This window comes from Lemur catta, chromosome 4, assembly GCF_020740605.2.
Source record: "Lemur catta isolate mLemCat1 chromosome 4, mLemCat1.pri, whole genome shotgun sequence".
Taxonomy (NCBI): Eukaryota; Metazoa; Chordata; class Mammalia; order Primates; family Lemuridae; genus Lemur; species Lemur catta.
Genome location: NC_059131.1, coordinates 24,532,024 through 24,553,218, shown reverse-complemented (window position 1 = coordinate 24,553,218; position 21,195 = coordinate 24,532,024). Strand labels below are relative to the sequence as shown.

The 21,195-nt window shown below is 38.7% G+C and overlaps 1 protein-coding gene across 4 annotated transcripts in view; it reads right to left on the bottom strand.

Moving 5' to 3' along the window:
• RASGRP3 (RAS guanyl releasing protein 3) overlaps positions 1-21,195 on the bottom strand; it is a 107,075-nt gene that overhangs the window by 39,751 nt on the left and 46,129 nt on the right. For all 4 annotated transcript variants that reach the window (XM_045549363.1, XM_045549364.1, XM_045549365.1 and 1 more), the window contains exons 2-4: positions 4,791-4,922; positions 1,779-1,971; positions 672-774 (exon numbers count right to left, since the gene is read on the bottom strand). In XM_045549363.1, coding sequence (XP_045405319.1) covers positions 672-774; positions 1,779-1,848 — 173 coding nt within the window. In that variant the 5' untranslated portion in view covers positions 1,849-1,971; positions 4,791-4,922. The remainder of the gene's footprint in view (positions 1-671; positions 775-1,778; positions 1,972-4,790; positions 4,923-21,195) is intronic.

Below are 21,195 nucleotides of genomic sequence, written 5' to 3'. Positions count from 1 at the left end.
AGACTGCATTTTCAGTCATTTGGCTTTCAACCACTTTTCAGGACCACGTGATGTACAAAAGCGGTAGACTGCTAACAGCCCTCATTATAGGATGGGGTTTCTAACTCTGTGGGTTTTGTTTGGTTGGGTTTTGTAATGTTAGAAGAAAATTTAAAATTAGTATCAACCAACAAATTACAATAAGCCTGCTAGAATGTTCATTGAGTCTTGCCAGCAAAGGAAGATGTGAAAACTAAGTTGGTGTTTGTGCCTGAGCCAGAGCATATTATTTTGGCTGGCGCTTCCATATGATTAAGCTGTATCCTCTCTGCCACCATTTTGTCATCCTAGAAAAAATAAATTAGGTCTTGAATCATTGTTAAATATTCATTCATTGTACTAACAGCAGACATGTTTAACACAAGTTAGGAACATTCAGCCTACAGTTCCTGTTTCATTTTTACATCTTAGCGATTATTTCTAAGTACAGCCAAAACATGCAGATGGATAGTCAACTATTTGGTCCATCACCCAGATGTTTTGTCTAGACATCTATATATATTCACAAAACAGCTGGGTAACTTACTGAAGACTGTTTATTCATCTTAATTTACTGGCTTTGGATAGACACTCTATCTAAATATAGAAGTTGATTTATGATTGTAAAAATTACACAGTAGTTGAAAAGATATATGCAAAGAAGTTTTTCTGCCAATTCAGTGGAAGATAAATACCATCGGTGCATCAGTAGAACTATTCTTGGCAAATAACTATTATTCAGCTCTCCATTGTCATCTGTTTAAAAAAAATAAAACAAGGGGTGAGGAGAAAACAGTGCTACTCTTTACTGTTTCTAATATCTCTAGAGAAATAACAGTGTCAAAAATTTCTCATAGACTCACTTTCTGCTAGTATTTCCTTGCAGAAATTGAGTTAAGGTGGGTGGTTCTCACCTTTCCTCTGGTTTACAATTGACAGATTTAGCAAATAAACATACAAGACACTCAGTTAAATTAGCATTTAATGTAGACAGCCATTACTTTTTTAATATAAGTATGTCCCAGGCATTATTTAGGACATATTTACACTAAAGATGTTGTTTATCTGAAATTCAAATTTAACCATTCACCCTGTATTTTATCTGGCAACCCTGCTCTGGTTTAACTCTGATTCCCATAGTAACCAATTCAGCAAACAACTCCAGTGTGACTCTGCTTGTGCAAGAAATAATCCAAATGAGGTGGATCCAAAAGTAACAACATGAAAAGCATACAGCTGTCAAGTCTATGATCTGGTAGGAGAAAGAAGATGTGTACAAATATTGAATGCAGTAAATGATTCTACCCACACTTGTCTGAGTCAACAGACAAAGAAATACTCAGAGCAGCACGTACTATCTGCCATAAGAAAGTCACAATCGGCCGTGAGAGGGTGCAAGAGGCAACCAGCATTCCTGACGGGGGAGATTAGCAAGGGTGTCATGAACATCTGACACAACATCTGATACGAGCCCTGAAGCAGAATTTCAATGACAGGAATTCGACAAAGGCATGGAGGTAGAAAAGTGCAGGAATGTTTCAGAAACAATAAGTGGGCCGTTTGGGGCATGAGCTGTGCACAGTGAGGAAAAGGAAACGCAGAGGGCAGTGAAACTGGACAGACAGACTGGGGTCAATTCAAGAGGCCTTAAATGCCGAGGTATAGAGACTGAACTCTGGCCCACAAGCAACTTGCCTCTGAATGGGGGGAAGTAAGATATGGAGATGTACTAAAGGGACAGAAGGAGAAAAGGCACGTACCAAACATCTCAATGCACGTGCTCAGCAGTTCATCCAATGTTGCAGCTTTCCCAAGGCCACTTGACCCCATTGTTCTTCAGCCGTTGTCAAAAAACCATAGACATTTTCAACATCAGATAGACCATCCCCATAATCACGCAAGTCGGTGACGACTGCTGGTGACCTCTGTTCTTAGTTGTACTTCAAATAAATTCTAAATAAACAAGAAGAGAAGGTTATTAGACTCCACTAAAGCATTGCTTTCCCACCTGAAAAGATAATGACTTCCACAGACTATATCTTTCTGAGAGAAAAGTATCAAAGTGACTGAGATTACAACACCCGCCATAATGGCAAAATGCCTGCTGAGCTGTCCCTGAGTGTGGAGGGTGCTTGAGACCATAGAGATGTTCCCTGTTAAATACCATCCCATTTCACAGCTGGAATTTTTTTGATATAGTATTTTACACTTTCTTCATATTCTTCAGTGATAAGACATTCAGGAATATGATAAATGTTACTTGGTTTAATATCAATATAAGTATATAAAGGGAGATAAATTTTAAAATACAAATATATTTATAAACATTATCCTCTGTGATTATATAAATGTTCAACAACATTTAAAAATGTTTAAAACTGTAAAAAAAATTCTATTGGCCTAATTTCTCATACAGTAACATTATTATTAGCAGTGGCAAGAATATTAATAATAATGTATTGAACACTCACATTATGCACCAGGCGCCATACCAAATGCTTTATGTATATATATTATCCCACTTGACCTTCACAACAATGCTGTGAAGTAGGAATTATTACTCCCAGTTTACAGATGAGGTTATGGGATTCACAGAGATTCAGCAAAACCACGCAATTATTAAGGCCTAGAATCAGGACTCCATTATCAAAGAAACTTTCTGGGTTACCTTTTCCCTTTTAATTACTCACTCCCTCAAGTGAGGGTATCACAAACTGTCATAATTTTGCCCCCTGATCTAGTGTGAAGAATATCACCCACCACACCATCTCAGAAAGAGGATATAAACCAAATTATCTGTCACAGAGGTGGAAGGACAATGTGGGGACGACAGCCATCCCATTTTACAACACTGTCACGGGGAAAAATGGGAGTGGAAATAACCTCTTAATAGTTGCTTATACTAAAAGCATCCCTGCTGGGGAGACACCATCACTTTATTTTACAGAGCAGGTCCTTGATGGCGGGCCCATATAGGACTTGGAGAAGTAGGGGCGCTGTCATGATGTAAGACTTTCATCCACTTTGGATAATTTAGTAGGCAAATGTGGTCATTGAGGGTGCATCTCGTGAGCTGTTTGAAACAGCCAATGTTTATTTTACTCACAAACTTTATTTATTCAACCTGACCTATGCCAGGCCCTAGGTTAGGCACTGAGGCTGCCAAGATGAACCACAAATCATTGTCCTTTCCCTATCTTCACTGGGCTCCCAGTCAACTTCAGAAAGAAAACACAGGAATGAATAGGAAAAATACCTAATATCCATATGGTTGTATTACTTCAGTGAGACCACTGAAGAGTGACATTTGAGTGAGTCTGTTCACCGGGCATATCACTCTGGGGAAAACATGTTTGCTGTTTATTTGTTCTATGAAAGAACAATATTCCTGTGCTGATGGTACCACTCTTAGAGCACAGAAGGAAGGGTTATTTCAAGTGTGCAGTAAAAACAATAGCAACACTGGATCGATGATCTCCCACTTGTACTGCTCAAACGATTTCAGAAGGGATTATTAGAGTCATCTGAAACCAATATTTTTATGTCTCTTAACGAGGTTACCTTATCAGTAAGGCCTTTCCTGACCGCACTATTTAAATAACAACACCACCTCTCACTTGGCATGCCCTACCTCCCTTCCTGGATTTATTTTTTTCCAAAACACTTATCACCATCTGACATACTATATATTTTGCATGTTTTTTTTTTCAATCTCTCTAGTGCCATAAACATAAGCTCCATGATTGCCGGGATTTTTGTGTTTGTTTCCCGTATGCTTCTCAACGACTAAGGTTTTGCTTCTCACATAGAAGATACTCAAAAGGTATTTGTTAAATTAATGAATGAGTAGATTAATGGATGAAGAAATTAATCAAATAAAAATTGCCAAAGGTTTGTCTTGAATATGAGTATATTTATGTGTGTGGAGGTACTGTAAATTTTTAAGAGGTTATTTTTCAGTTTGTTTTACTAATTTAAATGAGCTTTAAGTAAATATCACTGGGACAAAAATTCCTTCCAGCTTTCTAGACATAATAGGATCGTGTATATTTATAATAAGAACTTGGTACCTCTTCCAGGACATTCTGGGGCAGCACTTCCCTGATTTCCTTAATGTAGGTTCTATCAGTACCTTTAAAACTCAAGATCGACCAATTAACAAGTTTAATTACCTTCATGTGCATACAGACATTTTTTATCCTGTCACTCACTAAAAAGTAGACATATTATTTAGAACCAAGTAACCTAGATTGACTGAACTGGTTTCTCAATTCAAAACTAAAATTATGCAGTTGAGCTGTTTGGGGATGGTGGTGACCTCCTTGCAAGGGGTTAGAGATAACCTGGTCCCAAAGACCTGTCACCATGTTCAGAATTATATTTGTGATCTGCAAAGAAGCTGGCACTTGCTGAGCCAGGTGGGCCAGGCTATCCAGTTACAATCTGTTTCTGCAATCAGTAGATGTGTCTGCATCTCTGCTTAGCATCCTGCCGCCTGCACACGTACCTGAGATCTCATTTCATACGTGTGGACGTTATTGTGTCTACAACTGCCTTTTCAAAAATAAGGATTCTTTATTGCAAAAGCAATAAACATTCTTTATTTAAAATAGGGCAGTAAGGGAAAAGGAAAGGAAAAAGTTACCTATAATCTCATCATCTAAAGATAACTCGTGTTAACATCATAGCATGTTTCTTTTAGTTTCTCTAGGTACATTTATTTTTTAAGGGAATTTCTTACATAATCTCCAATAGTTTAAAGAAATACTTACCTGTTGTTTTCATACAGATTGATTTCCAACTGCAAAAAATTTTAAGGGCAGTTACCATCATTGGGAAATGTACTGAGGAAGCAGTCTCTAGAACTGGTTTGTTCAACTCAGATTATAAGTACTTTGGAGAGCCTGATAAAAGAACAGAAAGAAACCCCCCAAACAGAATTAAATAAAGGAAACCTAAAAGAATCCACATTGTTTTAAAGCATTTCCAAAAACCTGGAGTTATAGGTAGTATAACTCCAGTATTTGAGATTTTGTCTAAACTTTACTCATAAAATCAATTAAAAAGGCAAAGTATTCAAAACAGTTTTTTTGTAACATAATGTTTTTTTAAGCAGGGTTTTTTAAAAACTCAGCCTGCAGAAACCCCCACAAATTGACAAATATGGCAAAAACAAGTTTTATACACTTACTATAAAATACTATTTTTGCCCAAATATACTTATATCAGTGGATTACTCATTAAGAATTTCTAAACACTGACTTTGGAATCTTAGTAAATCCTTAAGACTGTTTGTTGTGGGGATAACCAAACTCTGACCCTAAATCACTCCTGATTGTGTCAGCATGAATGTCCATGTTATTTTAGTCCAGGTTGTTTAGTCTCCCGATGTCCCAATGCTTTAGGACTTGCAGTAGTGTTGATAGCTCTTTGGGCTGTGATGAAAATTATTGCTCTTCAGCATAGACATTTTTCTCACAAGTCTGCACAATAAGCTAAATTTCTCCCCTAGTTTGAGTTACTTCTAAGTGAGAAGTTCTTATTTCAAAGGGCAATAGAGTTCTGTTGGGTGTGATTTCAAAGGCCATGATATGTTCACATAACAAAAACACTCATTAACATGACTCGTAAAGCCTCTGTCTTCAAAAAAAAAAAAAATCCTTCTGAGGTTACCTAGGACAATAAGAACTGTGCTCCCAATTTTATAAGTGGTAAAAGGGAGTTGATTCCATGCAATTGTTCATTAACAGATATAATGTATATACATTAGCACCCCAGACTCTTGACTCAGAAACTTTCAATTTAAAAATTGAGTTTCAACATTAGAAAACCAAATAGGGAATGTTTTACTTACCTCGGAATAAAATGCCATTAGTGTTGCTTACTTTACTTGATTGTTTAAGGATCAGTGAGATCCATAAAGTGTACTCACCAGGGGCCTGCAAAACACTGGAAGGGGTCTCCCTTTTCCTGCACTACCTCTCAAATAGTTAAAGCCTTTTAAAAGTTGAAGACTGAAGTAGAAATGACATGACAAGAGATGTTCATTTCATTTAGAGAAGGGAAAAGGAAATTGAAGGAAAAATACTGTGATGCTAGAGCATCTAGGAGCGGACCAGATGGCCTCATTACCAACAATAGACTCCCATTCCAGGGAAAGTTCTCAAGCCAGAGTTAGGTAATGACTGTCAGAGATGCTGTAGACTAAATTCCCAGACGGTGTCTAGGAAGTATGCCAAAATGACAGTGAAGGTTTCTCCTGGCTCTACGATTGTAGGATTTATAAGGTGAAATATTATATCTAGTAAGTATTCACCAAATAGTTTTGAAATGATGTTGGCATAGTAGAACTCCAAAGATTGCCTTGTCTATCTCTATTCCAAGAAAAAAAAAAACAAACAAAAACCCTTGAGGACACTTCTTTGCTAATGGCAGATATTATCTTTATGCATAAATGACCAAATATTTATCTTTACATTCATATGACCTTCATATGGAGACAAAGAAATTTCTCTAAATGCCTAAATCCTTTGTGAAAACAAGTGGTAATTATTACAAACATTTAAATCATAAAGACTAATGACAAAGGTGTCACAGCATTCATTGTTCTGGCAACTTGCAAGCTTCATTTCCCTTTCTCACCACAGACACAAGACTTTTTTTCAAAAGCGCTGTGATTATATTATCTGATACTCCACAAGAGAATCATGATTATTGAGTTCAGTAAGAGAAATGATAATAAAACTCTGAGAGATAATTAATTTATTTGACAAATACGTACTGAGGATCCGCTAGACACCAGACACTAAGCAAAACACTACAGTGCCTGGTGGGAAGGGCTGGGGCTGGGGGAGGGAAGGATAAATGGGTAAGCAAGACAGACATAATTCTTGCTTTTCTACTCTAGCAAAGAATTGAGAAATAATTACAATAAAATATCCTATGAAGCACAGAGCAGATGAGGAGGGGTACTAATTCAGTCTAGGAGCCAGAGGAATTTTGTTAACAGCTAGGCAAAGAATGGGTGAAAAGATAGCAATTAAGAGAAACTGAAAGACATTTAGAAATATTAAAGAATGTGGCAAGAGATGAGACTAAACAGTCAGTAGGAGTAGCTCATGAACAGTATTGTGAGCTACATTAAGGAGTATGGACTTTATCTGAAGAGCAACGGGAAACCATTGTTTTAAAGGTGAGTACAGGAGAGTGTCATGATCATTATCTGGATTTTTTTAAAGATTCTTCCAGCTACAGAATGGAGAAGATACTGCAGTAAAGACCTACAGTAAAAGGGGGGAAGCCAGTTAGTAGTGGATTATAACCCCCCAGGCAGAGATGACGATGGTCTAAACCAGCATGTGGCAATGGAGATGGAGGGAAGTGGCTGGTTACAGAATTTATTCTGAAAATAGATCCGATGAGATCTGTTCATCACTGGCTATGGGGAAAGACCAGAATCAAGGATAATTCCCAGACTTCTAGCTATATGTTTGGTTGGGTTATGGTGTCCTTCCCCTGAGACTGAGAAATTGAGGGTTGGGGGAGGAAAAGCAAGTTTGGGAGGGGCAAATTATGAATTCACTTTTGCCTATGTTGAGTTAGTGATGTCTGAGACATTCGAGGGGAAATTTTGAGTTAAATTCCAGATGCCCTTATAGACTTCTGAGTAGACCTCAGCATGTCTAAGTGCTAAAAACTAGCAGAAAAGGAAATTGAAGGGACAGGAGAGTGAGACGTTGATCCACATAACATGGTCATTGCGAGGACAAGAGTGATGGACTCATATACTGGTGGAGCAATTGACTTTGGATAAAGTAGAAGGCCACATCTTTCAATGCAATAACAGGAAAGGAAAAAAAAAATGGGTATACATATAGGTAAATTTATCATTTTGGTGGCAAGAAGTCAGAGAATTCCTGTATGTGACTTCTCTTTACTCTAAAAAGGAGACAAGGTCATCTGCTGGAAAGTTACAGTTCGGAGATTTATCAAGAGGAGAAAATTTACAAAAGACATTGTGAGGAACAGAAGAAAGAAACCAAAATTATCAGGATTATTTCTATCACGAGTAGAAAGCCGCTGTTTCTCCTCTTTTGGAGTTTAAGAGGAAGCTCAGTGTTCCTTTTTCCTTGAGCTATTGTCCCAACCACTTGTGTCATGTTTCCAAAATTATTTCAGATAACTCTTCTGTAACAACATACATGGCAAGTCTCTTCTGTATTGAAGAAGCCATTCTGGGTTTCTGTTGATGTGGTCTAGACACACTTTCCATAAGTGTGAGCCTCAGAACTAAAGCAAGGCTGGCACTTGTTAGGTGGTGTTTGCACTAGGGCACAGATCCCAGCTCGCATTTCACCTAGCTTTGCTTTATATGGTGAAGATGACATTAAGACACTATTGGAAATGAAATAATAAGAAAATAATTCATCTCTCACCCTTTGACTTGATGCAGGATATTTCATTCTGGCAACTACAGCCTGAGCCGCCTTCCGCATGAGCTCCACCTTCCTGACCAGGCTTTCTGCACCTCTGCCCCCCTGCCCCCCGACCCATCCTCTCTGATGCCTCGTTATCTGTTACCTTTAAAAGGTCATAAATCACAAGGTATCATTACCGTTTTTTCCCCAGTTTACTCTTTATATTTGATACTCTTTGGTTATTTCTGCATTGTTTTTTTATTTTAATTTTCCTTCTCACTTCTTTTACCTTTACCCCTCAGTTCTTTGAATTTCTTTCTATTTGATTTTCTTCAGTCGTTTGCACTTCCCAGTGTGCTCCACCAGAGTCTCACAGTCATCACTGTCCAGGCTGTTTCTAGCACAAACCTACTGGGGTAGTATGAAAATAGGAAAAGGGCCTGGTGCTTACAGTAAAGTTAAATCACTGTAAATGGGCCATAACTGATGACACAAAGAGTAAAATACTACCCCTTCCCCCAATTTATGCATAGTGAAACAATATCTCCGAAGGTTATTTAACAATGACAGTAGGGAGTAGCCATGGATAATATGGTATTTCCTAACATTGAAAGTCATTTTTTTTCATTCTTGCATTGGATGGGTTTATTTAATGTGATCATGGGATTTTCCTGGGTTTTAAAATTTTTGTTGTTTGTTTGTTTTACTCTGCAAAGAGCTTCTACTAAATTAATGGGGCATTAATAATCAACATTGTCCTGGATTTAAGAAAATGGAGTAATAATAGCATCTACAAATGCCGCTTGTTGGTGGCAAAGCAATGGGATAGGTATATGTTGGGAAAATTACCTATAACACCCTGAAAGCTAAGTATTATTATTCCTATTTCACTGATGAGGAAATTAAGGCCTAGAGAGGTTAAATTACTTGTCCAATATTATGTTACTAGTTAAGTTGCAAAGCCAAGTCTGATTTCAAAATTTTATGTATTTTTCTACTACCCACACAAGTTTTAGCTGTTGTTAAGGCTTGCCTATTAGATCAATTTTCAGGCATTATCTATAACAAAGGTTTACTATTCACCCTGTTTCACTCCTAAGCATTCTATCACTAGCCCGATTGTCTGAAAATGAATAAGCTTCATTATCACAGCATGTTTGGCAATTCGGGAATCACTGGTACCAAGTACTGAACAGAAGTCAACAGCCAGCTCAGAGCTCATCTCACAAGACTTCATTGCATTTTTCAATAACAAGTAACAAGGTTTAGCTGCATTTTATTTATTGTTTTCTTGGTTGCTGGTATTTAATATCAGCAACCAAACTCATGTTTTATAGCTACCTGATATAAGCTGAATGAGAAATGAGAGTCTTGAAGAAAGTCTAGTAATAAATACCATGAAATTCCAAAGTCCAGCTAAGGGGGGATTTTCCTAGCATTTGTCTGGAGAGGAACAGGAAAGGAAGCGATAGACACACCTTCTGATATTTACACACTCTACACACCTGCAGTCGGATGGTTTCCAGATAGACACATTCAACCACATTGAAGGGTTATGACCTACTATGGCAACCCCAGTGTTCAAACTGTAAATAAAATAATATCCCAAAATAAGACCCAGGACTAGGAAATTTTTACCTTAGAATTTAACATTTTAAACTTTGGGGAAAATAGTTTTTTTGTTTTTAAGATCAATGTTTACTTCTCCTGAAAATGCCAATGCTGTATTCATAAGAATCTCATCTCTGGTCCTCAGGCTCTAAAAGTACCTGGTCTCAAATCTCCTGAAATAAAGTCACATTCCCTTACTTCTTGGATTGTTCAATTCATTTCAGAGTGAATTTGATGATGATAATGGTGATGATGATGATGATGATGATGGAGGAGGTGGATGAAGAGGAGAGGGAGGAGGGGCTTTGTGAGTGTTCTTCAAGCCAGTCACTAAGACTGAGCATTTTACCTAACGAACTCTGGGAGGGCAGGCCCCTCCCCAGAAAGCCACCAATAAATAAAATGCATCTAAATCTGGTTACTTAATTGTTACCAGAAAATGCAACCAGGTCTTATGATAGCTGGTTATTGACTTCTGTCTGGTACTTGGCACTGGTGCAGGCGTGCTCTGCCTTATGTGCCCGCTATGAACAAGGGAACTCTTTTAATAACTGCATAAGTAAAACTCTTAGGGATCCTCCCACTGGTTCCAGATGACAGTCTCAGATTCTACACAAAGGAGGCTCCAAGGGAACGAAGGCATTACACAGAAAGCCTCTAAAAAGCAAGGGAATGTGAAGGCACGTAGAAGGCACGGCCTGGAGTACAAACTCTCTCTAACCCACCATCACTCCACGCTGGGGTGGAAGCTGCCTGTCACTGAAAACAAGGGGAAAGGATTTTAAAACCAGAGTTCTAAGTTGTTACACAGGGATGCAACAAGAAGCACTAACATAATGAAAAATTGCTTTCAAATGTATCTCCATGTTCTCAGAGAAAGGCATTAGTTTGGTTGAGCAAAAACACTAACATTTATCATTTATTAAACATTAAGCATGATGCTGTGGGCTGGAGATGTGAAGCACCTGTTCTCATGGGCCCATAACCCTGTGCAGGAGACAGATTATAAACCAGTTATTATAAACCAAAGAGCCTATTAAGTCCAGTGACAGAGACAGATGCCAGGGCATTATGAAAGCATATAAGTGGGACCGAATTCTACCTAAAGTGATTTAGAAAGACTTCCTGAAAGAGAAGACAACCACAGATATTAAGTTTTATGGGTCACAAAACTAAAACAGAAAACACAGGCTAAGTCCAATCGTGTCAGACAGTGAGGTGGTTGGAAATACCTGAGCATGATTCCAGAATCAGGCATAGAATAGGTATGAGCACCCTACTACCAAAAGTTTATCATCACATGAAAAAAGAATAACAGACAACAATATCTAGAATAAGAGCTGATGACAGAGTGAAATGATCGGGGTCAGGTAGGGATGCATTGAGTTCTAAACTGTCTTTGAATTTTTAAAAAGGCACAAAACTTTCCAAAAACCAGAGGGACTACACAATGCTGGTTTATTATTACCGTTACTTTTATTATCCAATTTCACTCTTGACGGTGAAAAGCTTAAAAGATAAATTTCTTATACCATTTTGACATTAACTTTGTATATACATAGATACAGACCCATTTGAAGATGTAATATAAATTTCTCTTTTCTAAGAGAAACTATATACTACACTATTATCTAAGTGAAAACGTTTTGCCCCTATTTAGAAACCTGTGTGTTTATAGTACTCTTTTATAGGATGGTAAAGTCTCAGTTTGAAATTACTTCTGAATCAGGGATTTGGAGCTAGACTTTTTATTGGAACTAATTAAAAGTAAAGTATAAGAACCAAAAAAAAAAGTGTTTAAAATTATTTCTGTGTTCTCAATTAAATTTACACAGCTTGAAACCCATAATTGGAAGGCTCCACTTAACGACTTTGTCATTTTCTTATTTCAGAAGTTTCTACTACAGCAAATGTTTCCTTCTTTCTCTGAAAGGAAAACAAATCTCAAAAGGCAGTGGTCTCTCTCTTCTTCCCACCTAAGACATTAACTAATTTCACCTTACTCTTGAAAAGAAGTCACAGTACATACCTACAAAATAACTAGAAAATTTCTGTAGTAACTTAGGTCCCATTTAACTCATCAGAACAACAAAAACAAAATCATTTGAAAAATGTTTTAAGAGGATAAATCACAACAAGGAAAAGAAAAAAAAAGGAAGTCCTAACATTGTGAAACGCTCCCAGCTAAATTTGTAAAGTGGTTATTTGGAATTCAGAATATATTTCCGCCATCAGAACAATATTATAAATGGACAAATAGCAGATTTACATATGGGAAACAAGGAGGCCAATACAGAGATGTCAAAATGCCAAAAAGAACTTTGGGAATTCTCAGGAATTTCAGAGGTTGGCAGTACTGGTTCGTTAGCAGGCCAAATTAGCCTTCTGAATTTGTGCAACTCCTAGAGACAGGAATGTGATGGGTACTTTTAACTCATTAGTGGATCTAGAGAAACAGAGAAAGAGAAAGATAGAAGAAAAGAAAGATAGCTTTTCCTAAAGTAACTGTTAAACAGTTAGAGGAGGCCAGGCGCAGTGGGCTCACACCTGTAATCCTAGCACTCTGGGAGGCCAAGGCGGGAGGACTGATTGAGCTAAAAATGTGGTATATGTATACCATGGAGTATTACTCAGCTATAAGAAATAATGGTGATATAGAATCTCTTATGTTCTCCTGGATAGAGTTGGAACCCATTCTACTAAGTGAAGTATCCCAAGAATGGAAAAATAAGCACCACATGTATTCACTATCAAATTGGTTTCCCTGATCATCACCTAAGAGCACATTTGGGAATAACACTAATCGGGTGTTGGGCAGATGGGGGCGGGGAGGAGATGGATGTATACCTACATAATGAATGCGATGCACACTGTCTGGGGAATGGACACGCTTGAAGCTCTGACTCCGGGGTGGGGGGCAAGGGCAATACACGTAACCTAAACTTTTGTAGCCCCATAATATGCTGAAATAATAATTTAAAAAACAGAGTTCAAGACCAGCCTGAGCAAGAGCGAGACCCCATCTGTACAAAAAATAGAAAAATTAGCCAGGCGTGATGGTGCATGCCTGTAGTTCTAGCTGCTCAGGAGGCTGAGGCAGGAGGTATTGCTAGAGTCTAGGAGTTTGAGGTTGCAGTGAGCTACGATGCAAAAAACAAAAAAGAAAAAAAAAGAGAGGAGACCGAGGAGTGGGAATAAGCATGCTGGCAGGTTATAAAAAGAGGAATGCATGAATTGCAACTTACTAAAGTGTGAGCAGATTAAAACAAGTGAAGGGGAGCCCAGAGTGAACTATTTCCCATAGGGAGGTATGTGTACCCCCCTGCAACAGCACCGTGCCTTTCTCCTCTCTTCCCCATGAGGAAGGCTTCTCAGTGGGCTCTTCACCAGCACCTTGATGCAGCTGCCTAGACTTTGTATCCTATCACTTATCGCCTCTCCTTCCTCTACTGTGAACTCTCCTTGTCTTTCCTCTATGAGTCAATATGATATGTCTCTTCTGACCAAAACCAAGCACAAACAAACAAAATCCACCAACCCTCTATTGGCCATGTCTCCTCTCTCTCCCATCCTTCACAGCCAAGTAGAATTTGCTGGTTCTACTCCATCCCCTCTTCAGACCACCAAAATCAAGCTCTATCCAATTCCCCCTCCACTCCCTTCCCCCATTCTTCTTCACCCAAACTACTGTGGCAGAAGTCACCACATCCAATAAGCTCTCTTCATCCTCTTCTTAGCTAAGGCTCAGCAGCAATGGGTTGTGTCTTGTCCACATCCTCCCTAAAATTCTCCCCTTAGTTGGTTTGCCTGGCAACTTCTCTCCCCTGGGTTTTCTCCTATGCCTCTGGTCAGACCTTCTCAGCCTCGTCTGCAGACTCCTCTCCTACCGCTGGCCTCTGAACTGCGGAGGGCTCTCAGGTTCTGTGTCCACCCTTTCCTTGCACCTTACAAACACTCCACAGTCAACTCATCCACAAACGTGGCTTCAACTACCACCGCATGTTGATGACTCCAACCCTAACAGAGGCCAGCTGCACGTGTACCGTAGAGGAAAGGGAGTCAGGTTTGGGGGTGGGCAAACTTGGGACTGCGTCCTACCTCTGCCACCTACTAGTGTGTGACTTTGGGCAAGTTTCACTTAACTTTTGGGTAAGTTTTCATATCTCACCCTCATCTATTGCTGGTGGGAATGTAAAATGGTACAATCACTTTGGAAAACAGTTTGGTAGTTCCTCAAAAGCATAAACAGAGTTACTGCATGATCTAGAAAATTCACTCCTAGGTATATACTCAAGAGAACTGAAGACACATGGCCACACAAAAACTTGTACACAAATGTTCACAGCAGTAATTGTCCAAAAGTGGAAACAACCCAATGCTCATCAACTAACGAATGGATAAGCAAAATGAGGTATCTCCATACAATGAAATCTTATTCAAGCATAAAAAGGAATGAAGTACCGATGCATGCTACAACATGGATGAACCTTGACAACATTATGCTAAGTAAAAGAAGCCACACAAAGAAGCCCATATACCATAGGATTTCATTTATAGAAAATATTCAGAATAAGCAAATGCATAGAGACAGAAAGTAGACTAGTGGGTGCTTAGGTGCTAGGAGAAGGCAGGAATGAGGGGTAACTGCAGTGGGTTCAGGGTTTCTTTGCAGAGTGATAAAAATGTTTTGGAATTTGGTAGTGGTAGTTGTTGAAGAACCTTGTTAATATACTAAGAATAATTGAGCTGCACATTTAAAAAGGGTAGATTCTAATGGTATAAGAATATGTCCTCTTCACTCATTTTTTTTTTTTTGGAGGCAAGATCTTGTTCTGTCACCCAAGCTGGAATGGAATGCACTGGCACTATCATGGCTCACAATAGCCTCTAACTCCTGGGCTCAAGTGATCCTCCCTCTCTAGCCTCCTGAGCAGCTGGGACTATAGGCATGTACCATCATACCTAATTGCTTAATTTTTTGTAGAGACAGGGTCTCCCTATGTTGCCCAGGCTGGTCTTGAACTTCTGGCCTCAAGAAATCCTCCTGCCTCAGCCTCCTAAAGTGTTGGGATTACAGGCATGAGCCACCCCACCCAGCTCTTCCCTTTAAAAAATGGCTATATCTGCAATAGTTCTTTCCTTGACCTGCCTCCCATTATTCCAAGCCAGAAGCTTGGGACTCACCCCAGATCTCTTAGCCCCCTCTTTCACCACCTTCATCCCCAAGTCTGACTGTCTATTTCCCAATTGTCTCTCACATTCCTCCACTCTTCACCTCCTCTGCTACTCTGGGCTCATGCTGTCCCTCCCTTTCCCCTGGCCCACTGCAGTGGCTTACTTCTCAGGCTTCTAGGTTGACTCTCAGGTCCTGTTTACCTCTCCCCTCTACTGGGCCCAATCAATCTTTCCAAATGGTTAGAATGATCACAGAGCTCCCTATTCAAAATTCTTCCACAGTTCCCTGTGGTCCTGTATAAATTGACAGTCATTCCACAGCATACAAAGCCCATCCGCCCAGACTCTCACTCTTTTCTCCACCCCACGTTCTAATTCTGTAAGAAGGCACTTTTTTTTCACAAGCACCATGCTTTGCACACATTGTTTCTTTTTTTTAAATGCTTCCCCTCCCCCACTATATCTGCTTGGCAATAACCCACTCACTCTTCAACAATTCTCCTCCACCTTCCTGACTCTCCCAGGTAGATTTTAGAACTCAATGTACTGACTTCCTTTAGGTTTTGTATAATTTATGTTGCCAAATGGTTTTGTCAGTATCCTCAGTAGTTTCTTAAGAATGAGAATGTGTATTTTTCTATCCCCCAACCCAGAAGTGTGTCTGATATTTCTACACGATTAACTTTCTCTGCCATTTTTTTCTTCTGCCATGGTCTTTAAAATTCAAACTGGCTTCTTCTCTCATTTTCTTCCCCAATCTTATTCTTGTCTTGAATTTTTTCTTTTGGTTATTGACTCAATTTATTCCTTTTACATTAACATGCCCATAATGGAATTTCAAGACCTACTTCCAGATTTTTAGTATTGTAGATTGTTAAAGAGAATAAAAATTCCTTGAATACTTCTTCCAGTCGTTTTCTTGTCTGTTTGGAAAACACTTATGTCTGTGCCAGACACTGTGATTAACACTGTGGTAGAGGTACAAGTATTAATCTATGTCAGGCACAGATTGTGATCTCAGAGGCCCTCGGATCTAGAGAGAGGGGCACACGTGAACAGAAGTTATGATCCAGGCCATTATGAAAGTCAGTCACGAGAGAGGTAAAAACAAGTTCTGACTCATAGAACTGAGCTGTGCCTAAACACATGAGTAGGGTTGCACGGACAGAGACGAGAGAACTGCATGTGGAGAAAATGACACTAAAAAAGGCAGAGAGGCATGGAAAAGCAGGAACACTCACAGGACGGTGAGGTCTTAATAAGTATGTATTTGGTCATCCTTTCACTCAAGAACATTTTTGGGGAGAGAGACGGACTTACCATGTTCTAAGCATCAGAACTAAAGCTTCTGTGAAAGTCCACGTGACATAATCCAATGTAGCCTTTTTTGTGGGTCTGTGTGAGCCTTACACATTTTACTCATTCTTAACGAGTTCTTTTCTGAGCACAGCTTAATGGTTAAGAGCCTGGACTCTAGAGCCAGACCATTGGGATTGAATTCAACTATTGAACTTTCTAGCTATGTGGTTTTTGGACAAGCTCTTTAATTTATTGTGTCTCTGTATCTTTATCTATATAATAGGATAAAAATACCATCTATGTTGTAGGGTTGTTATGAGAATTAAATAAGTTAATAACAGGAAAAGTACCTATTAACTGGTACATAGTATGTTCTCAATGAGTGTTAGCTACTATTATTATTTTCCTGGTAAGTGACCAAAAAGTGCCCTCTTCCCAAGGGATAAAATGATTCCTATTTCTGTGATTTCTCTCAAATTCATAAGCCACATATATTTTAGCCACATATACGCATTTTACAAAGAAAAGAAGGAAGGCAGGAAAGGGAAGGAGGGCGGGAGGAAGGAAGAGGAAAAAAGCAGCATACACTAGAAATTTGAGTCATGAAATGAGAACTAGTTTATATCTCATTGCTACTGTGACTTAGTCCACATTTTCCTAAATGAAAATTCTATAACCCACTTCTTATTTTGTATTATTCATTATTTTGGTAGGTTAAAACTAGCTGTTTCTAGACATACAATCCAACCCATTCTATTATATTTTTGTTAATCATTTACAATCTAATTTTTTAAAGAAGTATTTATCAAGCACATAAAATAAGTACTCAAGGGAATACAAAGACACACATCTGTCCCAGGAGAGGTTAAAGACCAGGGGATTTCAGTAGACGCATATAGAAATGTCAATAACATGTGCACCAATCAGTCTTGAATGGGACCCCAGTCTTGACATTGCATTCATTCTTACGTGGAATGGAAATAAATGCACGTCAGGGTTATTAATATCCCCAAAACATGCTGGGGAGTGGATAGTACACAAAAACATTTCCACCAAAAGTTTTGCTAATCAATCTACTAGTCATAATTAGGATGTTGAAGCGTTGTAATGGTAAGTGAAACCAAGCTGAGCACTAAAATTAAAAGGAGAACCTCATGGGCTTCTGTGGTAATTTGTGGGGATTTCACAAGTCTGCAAGTTCACACAGTTTTATATCCTTGCCAATCTTCATCTCCCCACAGTATCTCATTTCCAGTGGCTTCTTTTCAATGCTTGCATCTGATTGCTAGTCCAAGGAACAAGGCACGTGTTTGTTTATTTAATTATCATAGCACTTTTTAACTGTTAATCACAAAAAAACTTGAAAGTATTCACCAAACATTTATGTAAAAAGATACACTTCCTCACTGTTCAATGCAATATGAATTATTTATTATATTATTAAAACAGAAAAATACAGATAAAAATGTATAAATCTCTTATTCACTTATTACCACATACTTGGTTTGGATGAAAAAGACAAAAGGCTACCATAAAAAAAATCAATGACTAGGAAAAAAAAAATACTGAAACATCTGAAGCTGTATCTGTACTTGACAAATCAAGTAATACTCAAGACCCAAAATGTATTAATATAACCTTTGTGCATCCAAAGCAGTGTGATGAGAGTCCAGGTTTTGTAAAAATGTGGTGTTGTTGTTTTCAAGTATTATGCTTTCTTTTCCAAAATCTAATTTTGCTTTTGGATAAGGGAGTCTTTACTTCAATTATATGCTGTCTACTAAGTGCCAAACATGTATTTTTAAAAAACTAGAAATTCCTTATGTCATCTAGATATACTGAAATCTCCATATTTTTGTTGTAACATGGGCCCTATCTGAATCATTCCAATAAATTCTTTATTGAGGACCATATTCACAGCAAGATGACTATAAATGCCATATGTTTGACATCAGCAATATCTCACACAGATGTGCTTATGGATCCTAAAACAAAATCATGCTTTCCATAATAAGCCAAGAACTCTGGCCCTGATGCTATAGCAATGAAATATAGGAGCAGAGTGCCTGTCCAAACATTATAAATATCGTTCTCAAATGCCTTTCTCTTTTTACATTTTTCTCTTTATCTGAGAAAGCCTATTTAAAGACATATAAATAATAAATCACAAGGCTTAGTTTTTTCTCCAAATTGAAGATGGTGCAAGCTAATAAGTTCTATCTCACCCAGCATCCATAGGTTATAAAATGATGACCCCTTGGACAGATCTAGCCCATAGATGTATGTTTTTGTTAGGCCTATACAGGATTGGCTTTCTTGCAAAGTTTCAAAAATTTTGAATTAATTGCAAAAATGTAAAAATTTGAACTTCCACTTTAAAAATCCAGTTTTCTAGATTCTTGTGGAAAAATCAGATGTGCCAATTTTAGGGCTGCATCCCACGAGGCAATATTTGGGTGGAGCTCAGCAGCCACGACTCCCAGTTCCCCAAAGTCCCTACTACCCACTGTTGTCTCTCCAAACTGAGACCAAGTGACATTACCATTTATCATCCCACTGTGCTCCCTTTCTCTTTTAGTAGATTTACGAGGAAAGTGAACTATCACTTGTCCCAGATAGAGAGAGGATTTTTCTTCTCCCTAATCCACTTCACTCTCTCTGTCGTTATATCTCCTTGGCCCTGCAGGTATTTGCAGTCACAAGCCCTTACCTCAGACTTATTAGGCTGTCCACTGGCATCACAGATGCAAAAGCCAAGGAGAACCCTTTCATATGCAGATAAAAGATGTTACTATTTGTCCATCGGACAAGGAAGAATGACAAGACAGCTACTCTGCTTATGTAAGCCTTCTGACATACGTTTACGCAAAAGGCAGTTTCAAATTACAAGACAAATGTCACCTCTTGCCTGAGCAAGACAGTAAGTTTGAAGGTTTCCACGGCATTTGTCAAGCTGACACATGATTATTTATTTCCACTTATCCTCAAAACGTCTAGCTTACCTCCAAGTTTTGCAATTTCTTCAGATTTCTATGTTTTTCTTTTATAGAAAAGTTGTCATAATCAACAAAATAGGTGTTCATTAATGATTTCCAAAGAGCATGGGACTTGGTGCCGATGCTCCCTTAACACTTTACTTTGTAGATTCTGGAAAGATTCAGAGAATATAGAATGTACGTCGAACTAAGTGAAAAAAAAAATGGACCTACTCATGCTTAGAGGCAAACATTTTCGGATTCTACACACCACAGTGAGTATGTAGTTTCACTCTCTTCCACTTCCTTTCTATGCTGCTTTGTATGTGTTTACTATAGCAAGTCACAGCTCACTTCTCCATGTCAGACTCAAGTAAATCACAGATACTCATCACTGTGGACTTTTCAGGATAATTTCCTACAGGATAACTTCTAGCACATAGAATGAGTCATTGCTATAATTAGCAACCACACAAGTTGAGCTGCTATTCTTCTTTTGTTGTTGTTGATTACTCTAAAAGGAGAAACCAGAAACCAGGGAAGGGTTATTTACTGGTCAGTGCAGCTGCAAGAATCGATCTCCAAACACCTGGTTTCATCATCTTGTTCATTCATGTCTTCTGATAGTGTTTTTCGTCTACTCCAAAGAGTCCCTGTAGCTCTAGCAGAGATAGAGGTCGTGGTAATAGGAGATGCAGGGAATATTTCCACTTTTCAAGGGGACCTTTTATTTAGTTACCAGTTTGACTACCTCATTCTATAAAGGAGAGCCCCAAGGGCAAAATGATAACATGATCTGCCCAAGTTTAAACATGAGTTAGTGGATGAAAGGAAAATATTCCACCACAGTGAGCTTCCGTAGAATCCAGATTCATACTGGGATCTCTGGGACATAAAAAATTCATGGGGCAGAAGGCTGACTTTGAACTAATGCACTGCTTAAAAAAGTGTGAGTTTTCTGACATGAAGCCACCCTTTTGCCATTTAGATATGAAGAAACAAAGCAGCTGTAGGCTATCAGTCACAGAATTTTTGCTCACTGGTCTGATTTCAAAGGAAGTTAGCTCTTTCATTTTGCAAAGATTATTCCAACCTAGCATCTCTCCTTATCAAAATAATTTTTAAAATGTATGCAGGAGTCTAAAATGATAGTGGGGATTTTAGTTAAAAGCTATAACCCCTGGCTGGTGGATGCTGGGCATCTGGAGTGGTTCTGGGTACCTTTGAGATGGATGAAGGTGAGTTGGTGGAGATGAGCTGGAGAAGGTGGAATCTGGGAACTCAAAATGGGTCTTGGCACAAACCACTGGTTCTCCGGCTCTGATCCTTGGGTCCTGACCCTGCCTGTTCATTTACTCCTGCCATATTGAATCCCACAGATTTTGCTAGTTACCTTTGGCAACTCAAACTTTGGCTTTTCTTTTTAACTCTTCCAGAAAAGACCTTCAGGTTCTCCCCTCCTCTAGTCCAAACTCGCTCTGACAGCCCCACCAGATTTTGGGAGACTCTTCCCTCTTCTCCCAAGTTTTGGAATAACTAGTCTGCAAATGCAGCTCGCATTGTTCTTATCCCCAAATTCTACCAACATCAGACAGTGGCAGCTTTCTCAAAAGGGATAAGGATGGGGGTAAATGGAACTTTCTGGAACAAATGCTTCCCACATTGTCAGGAGTTTGTCTAAGGCTCAGGTAGCTCCAATC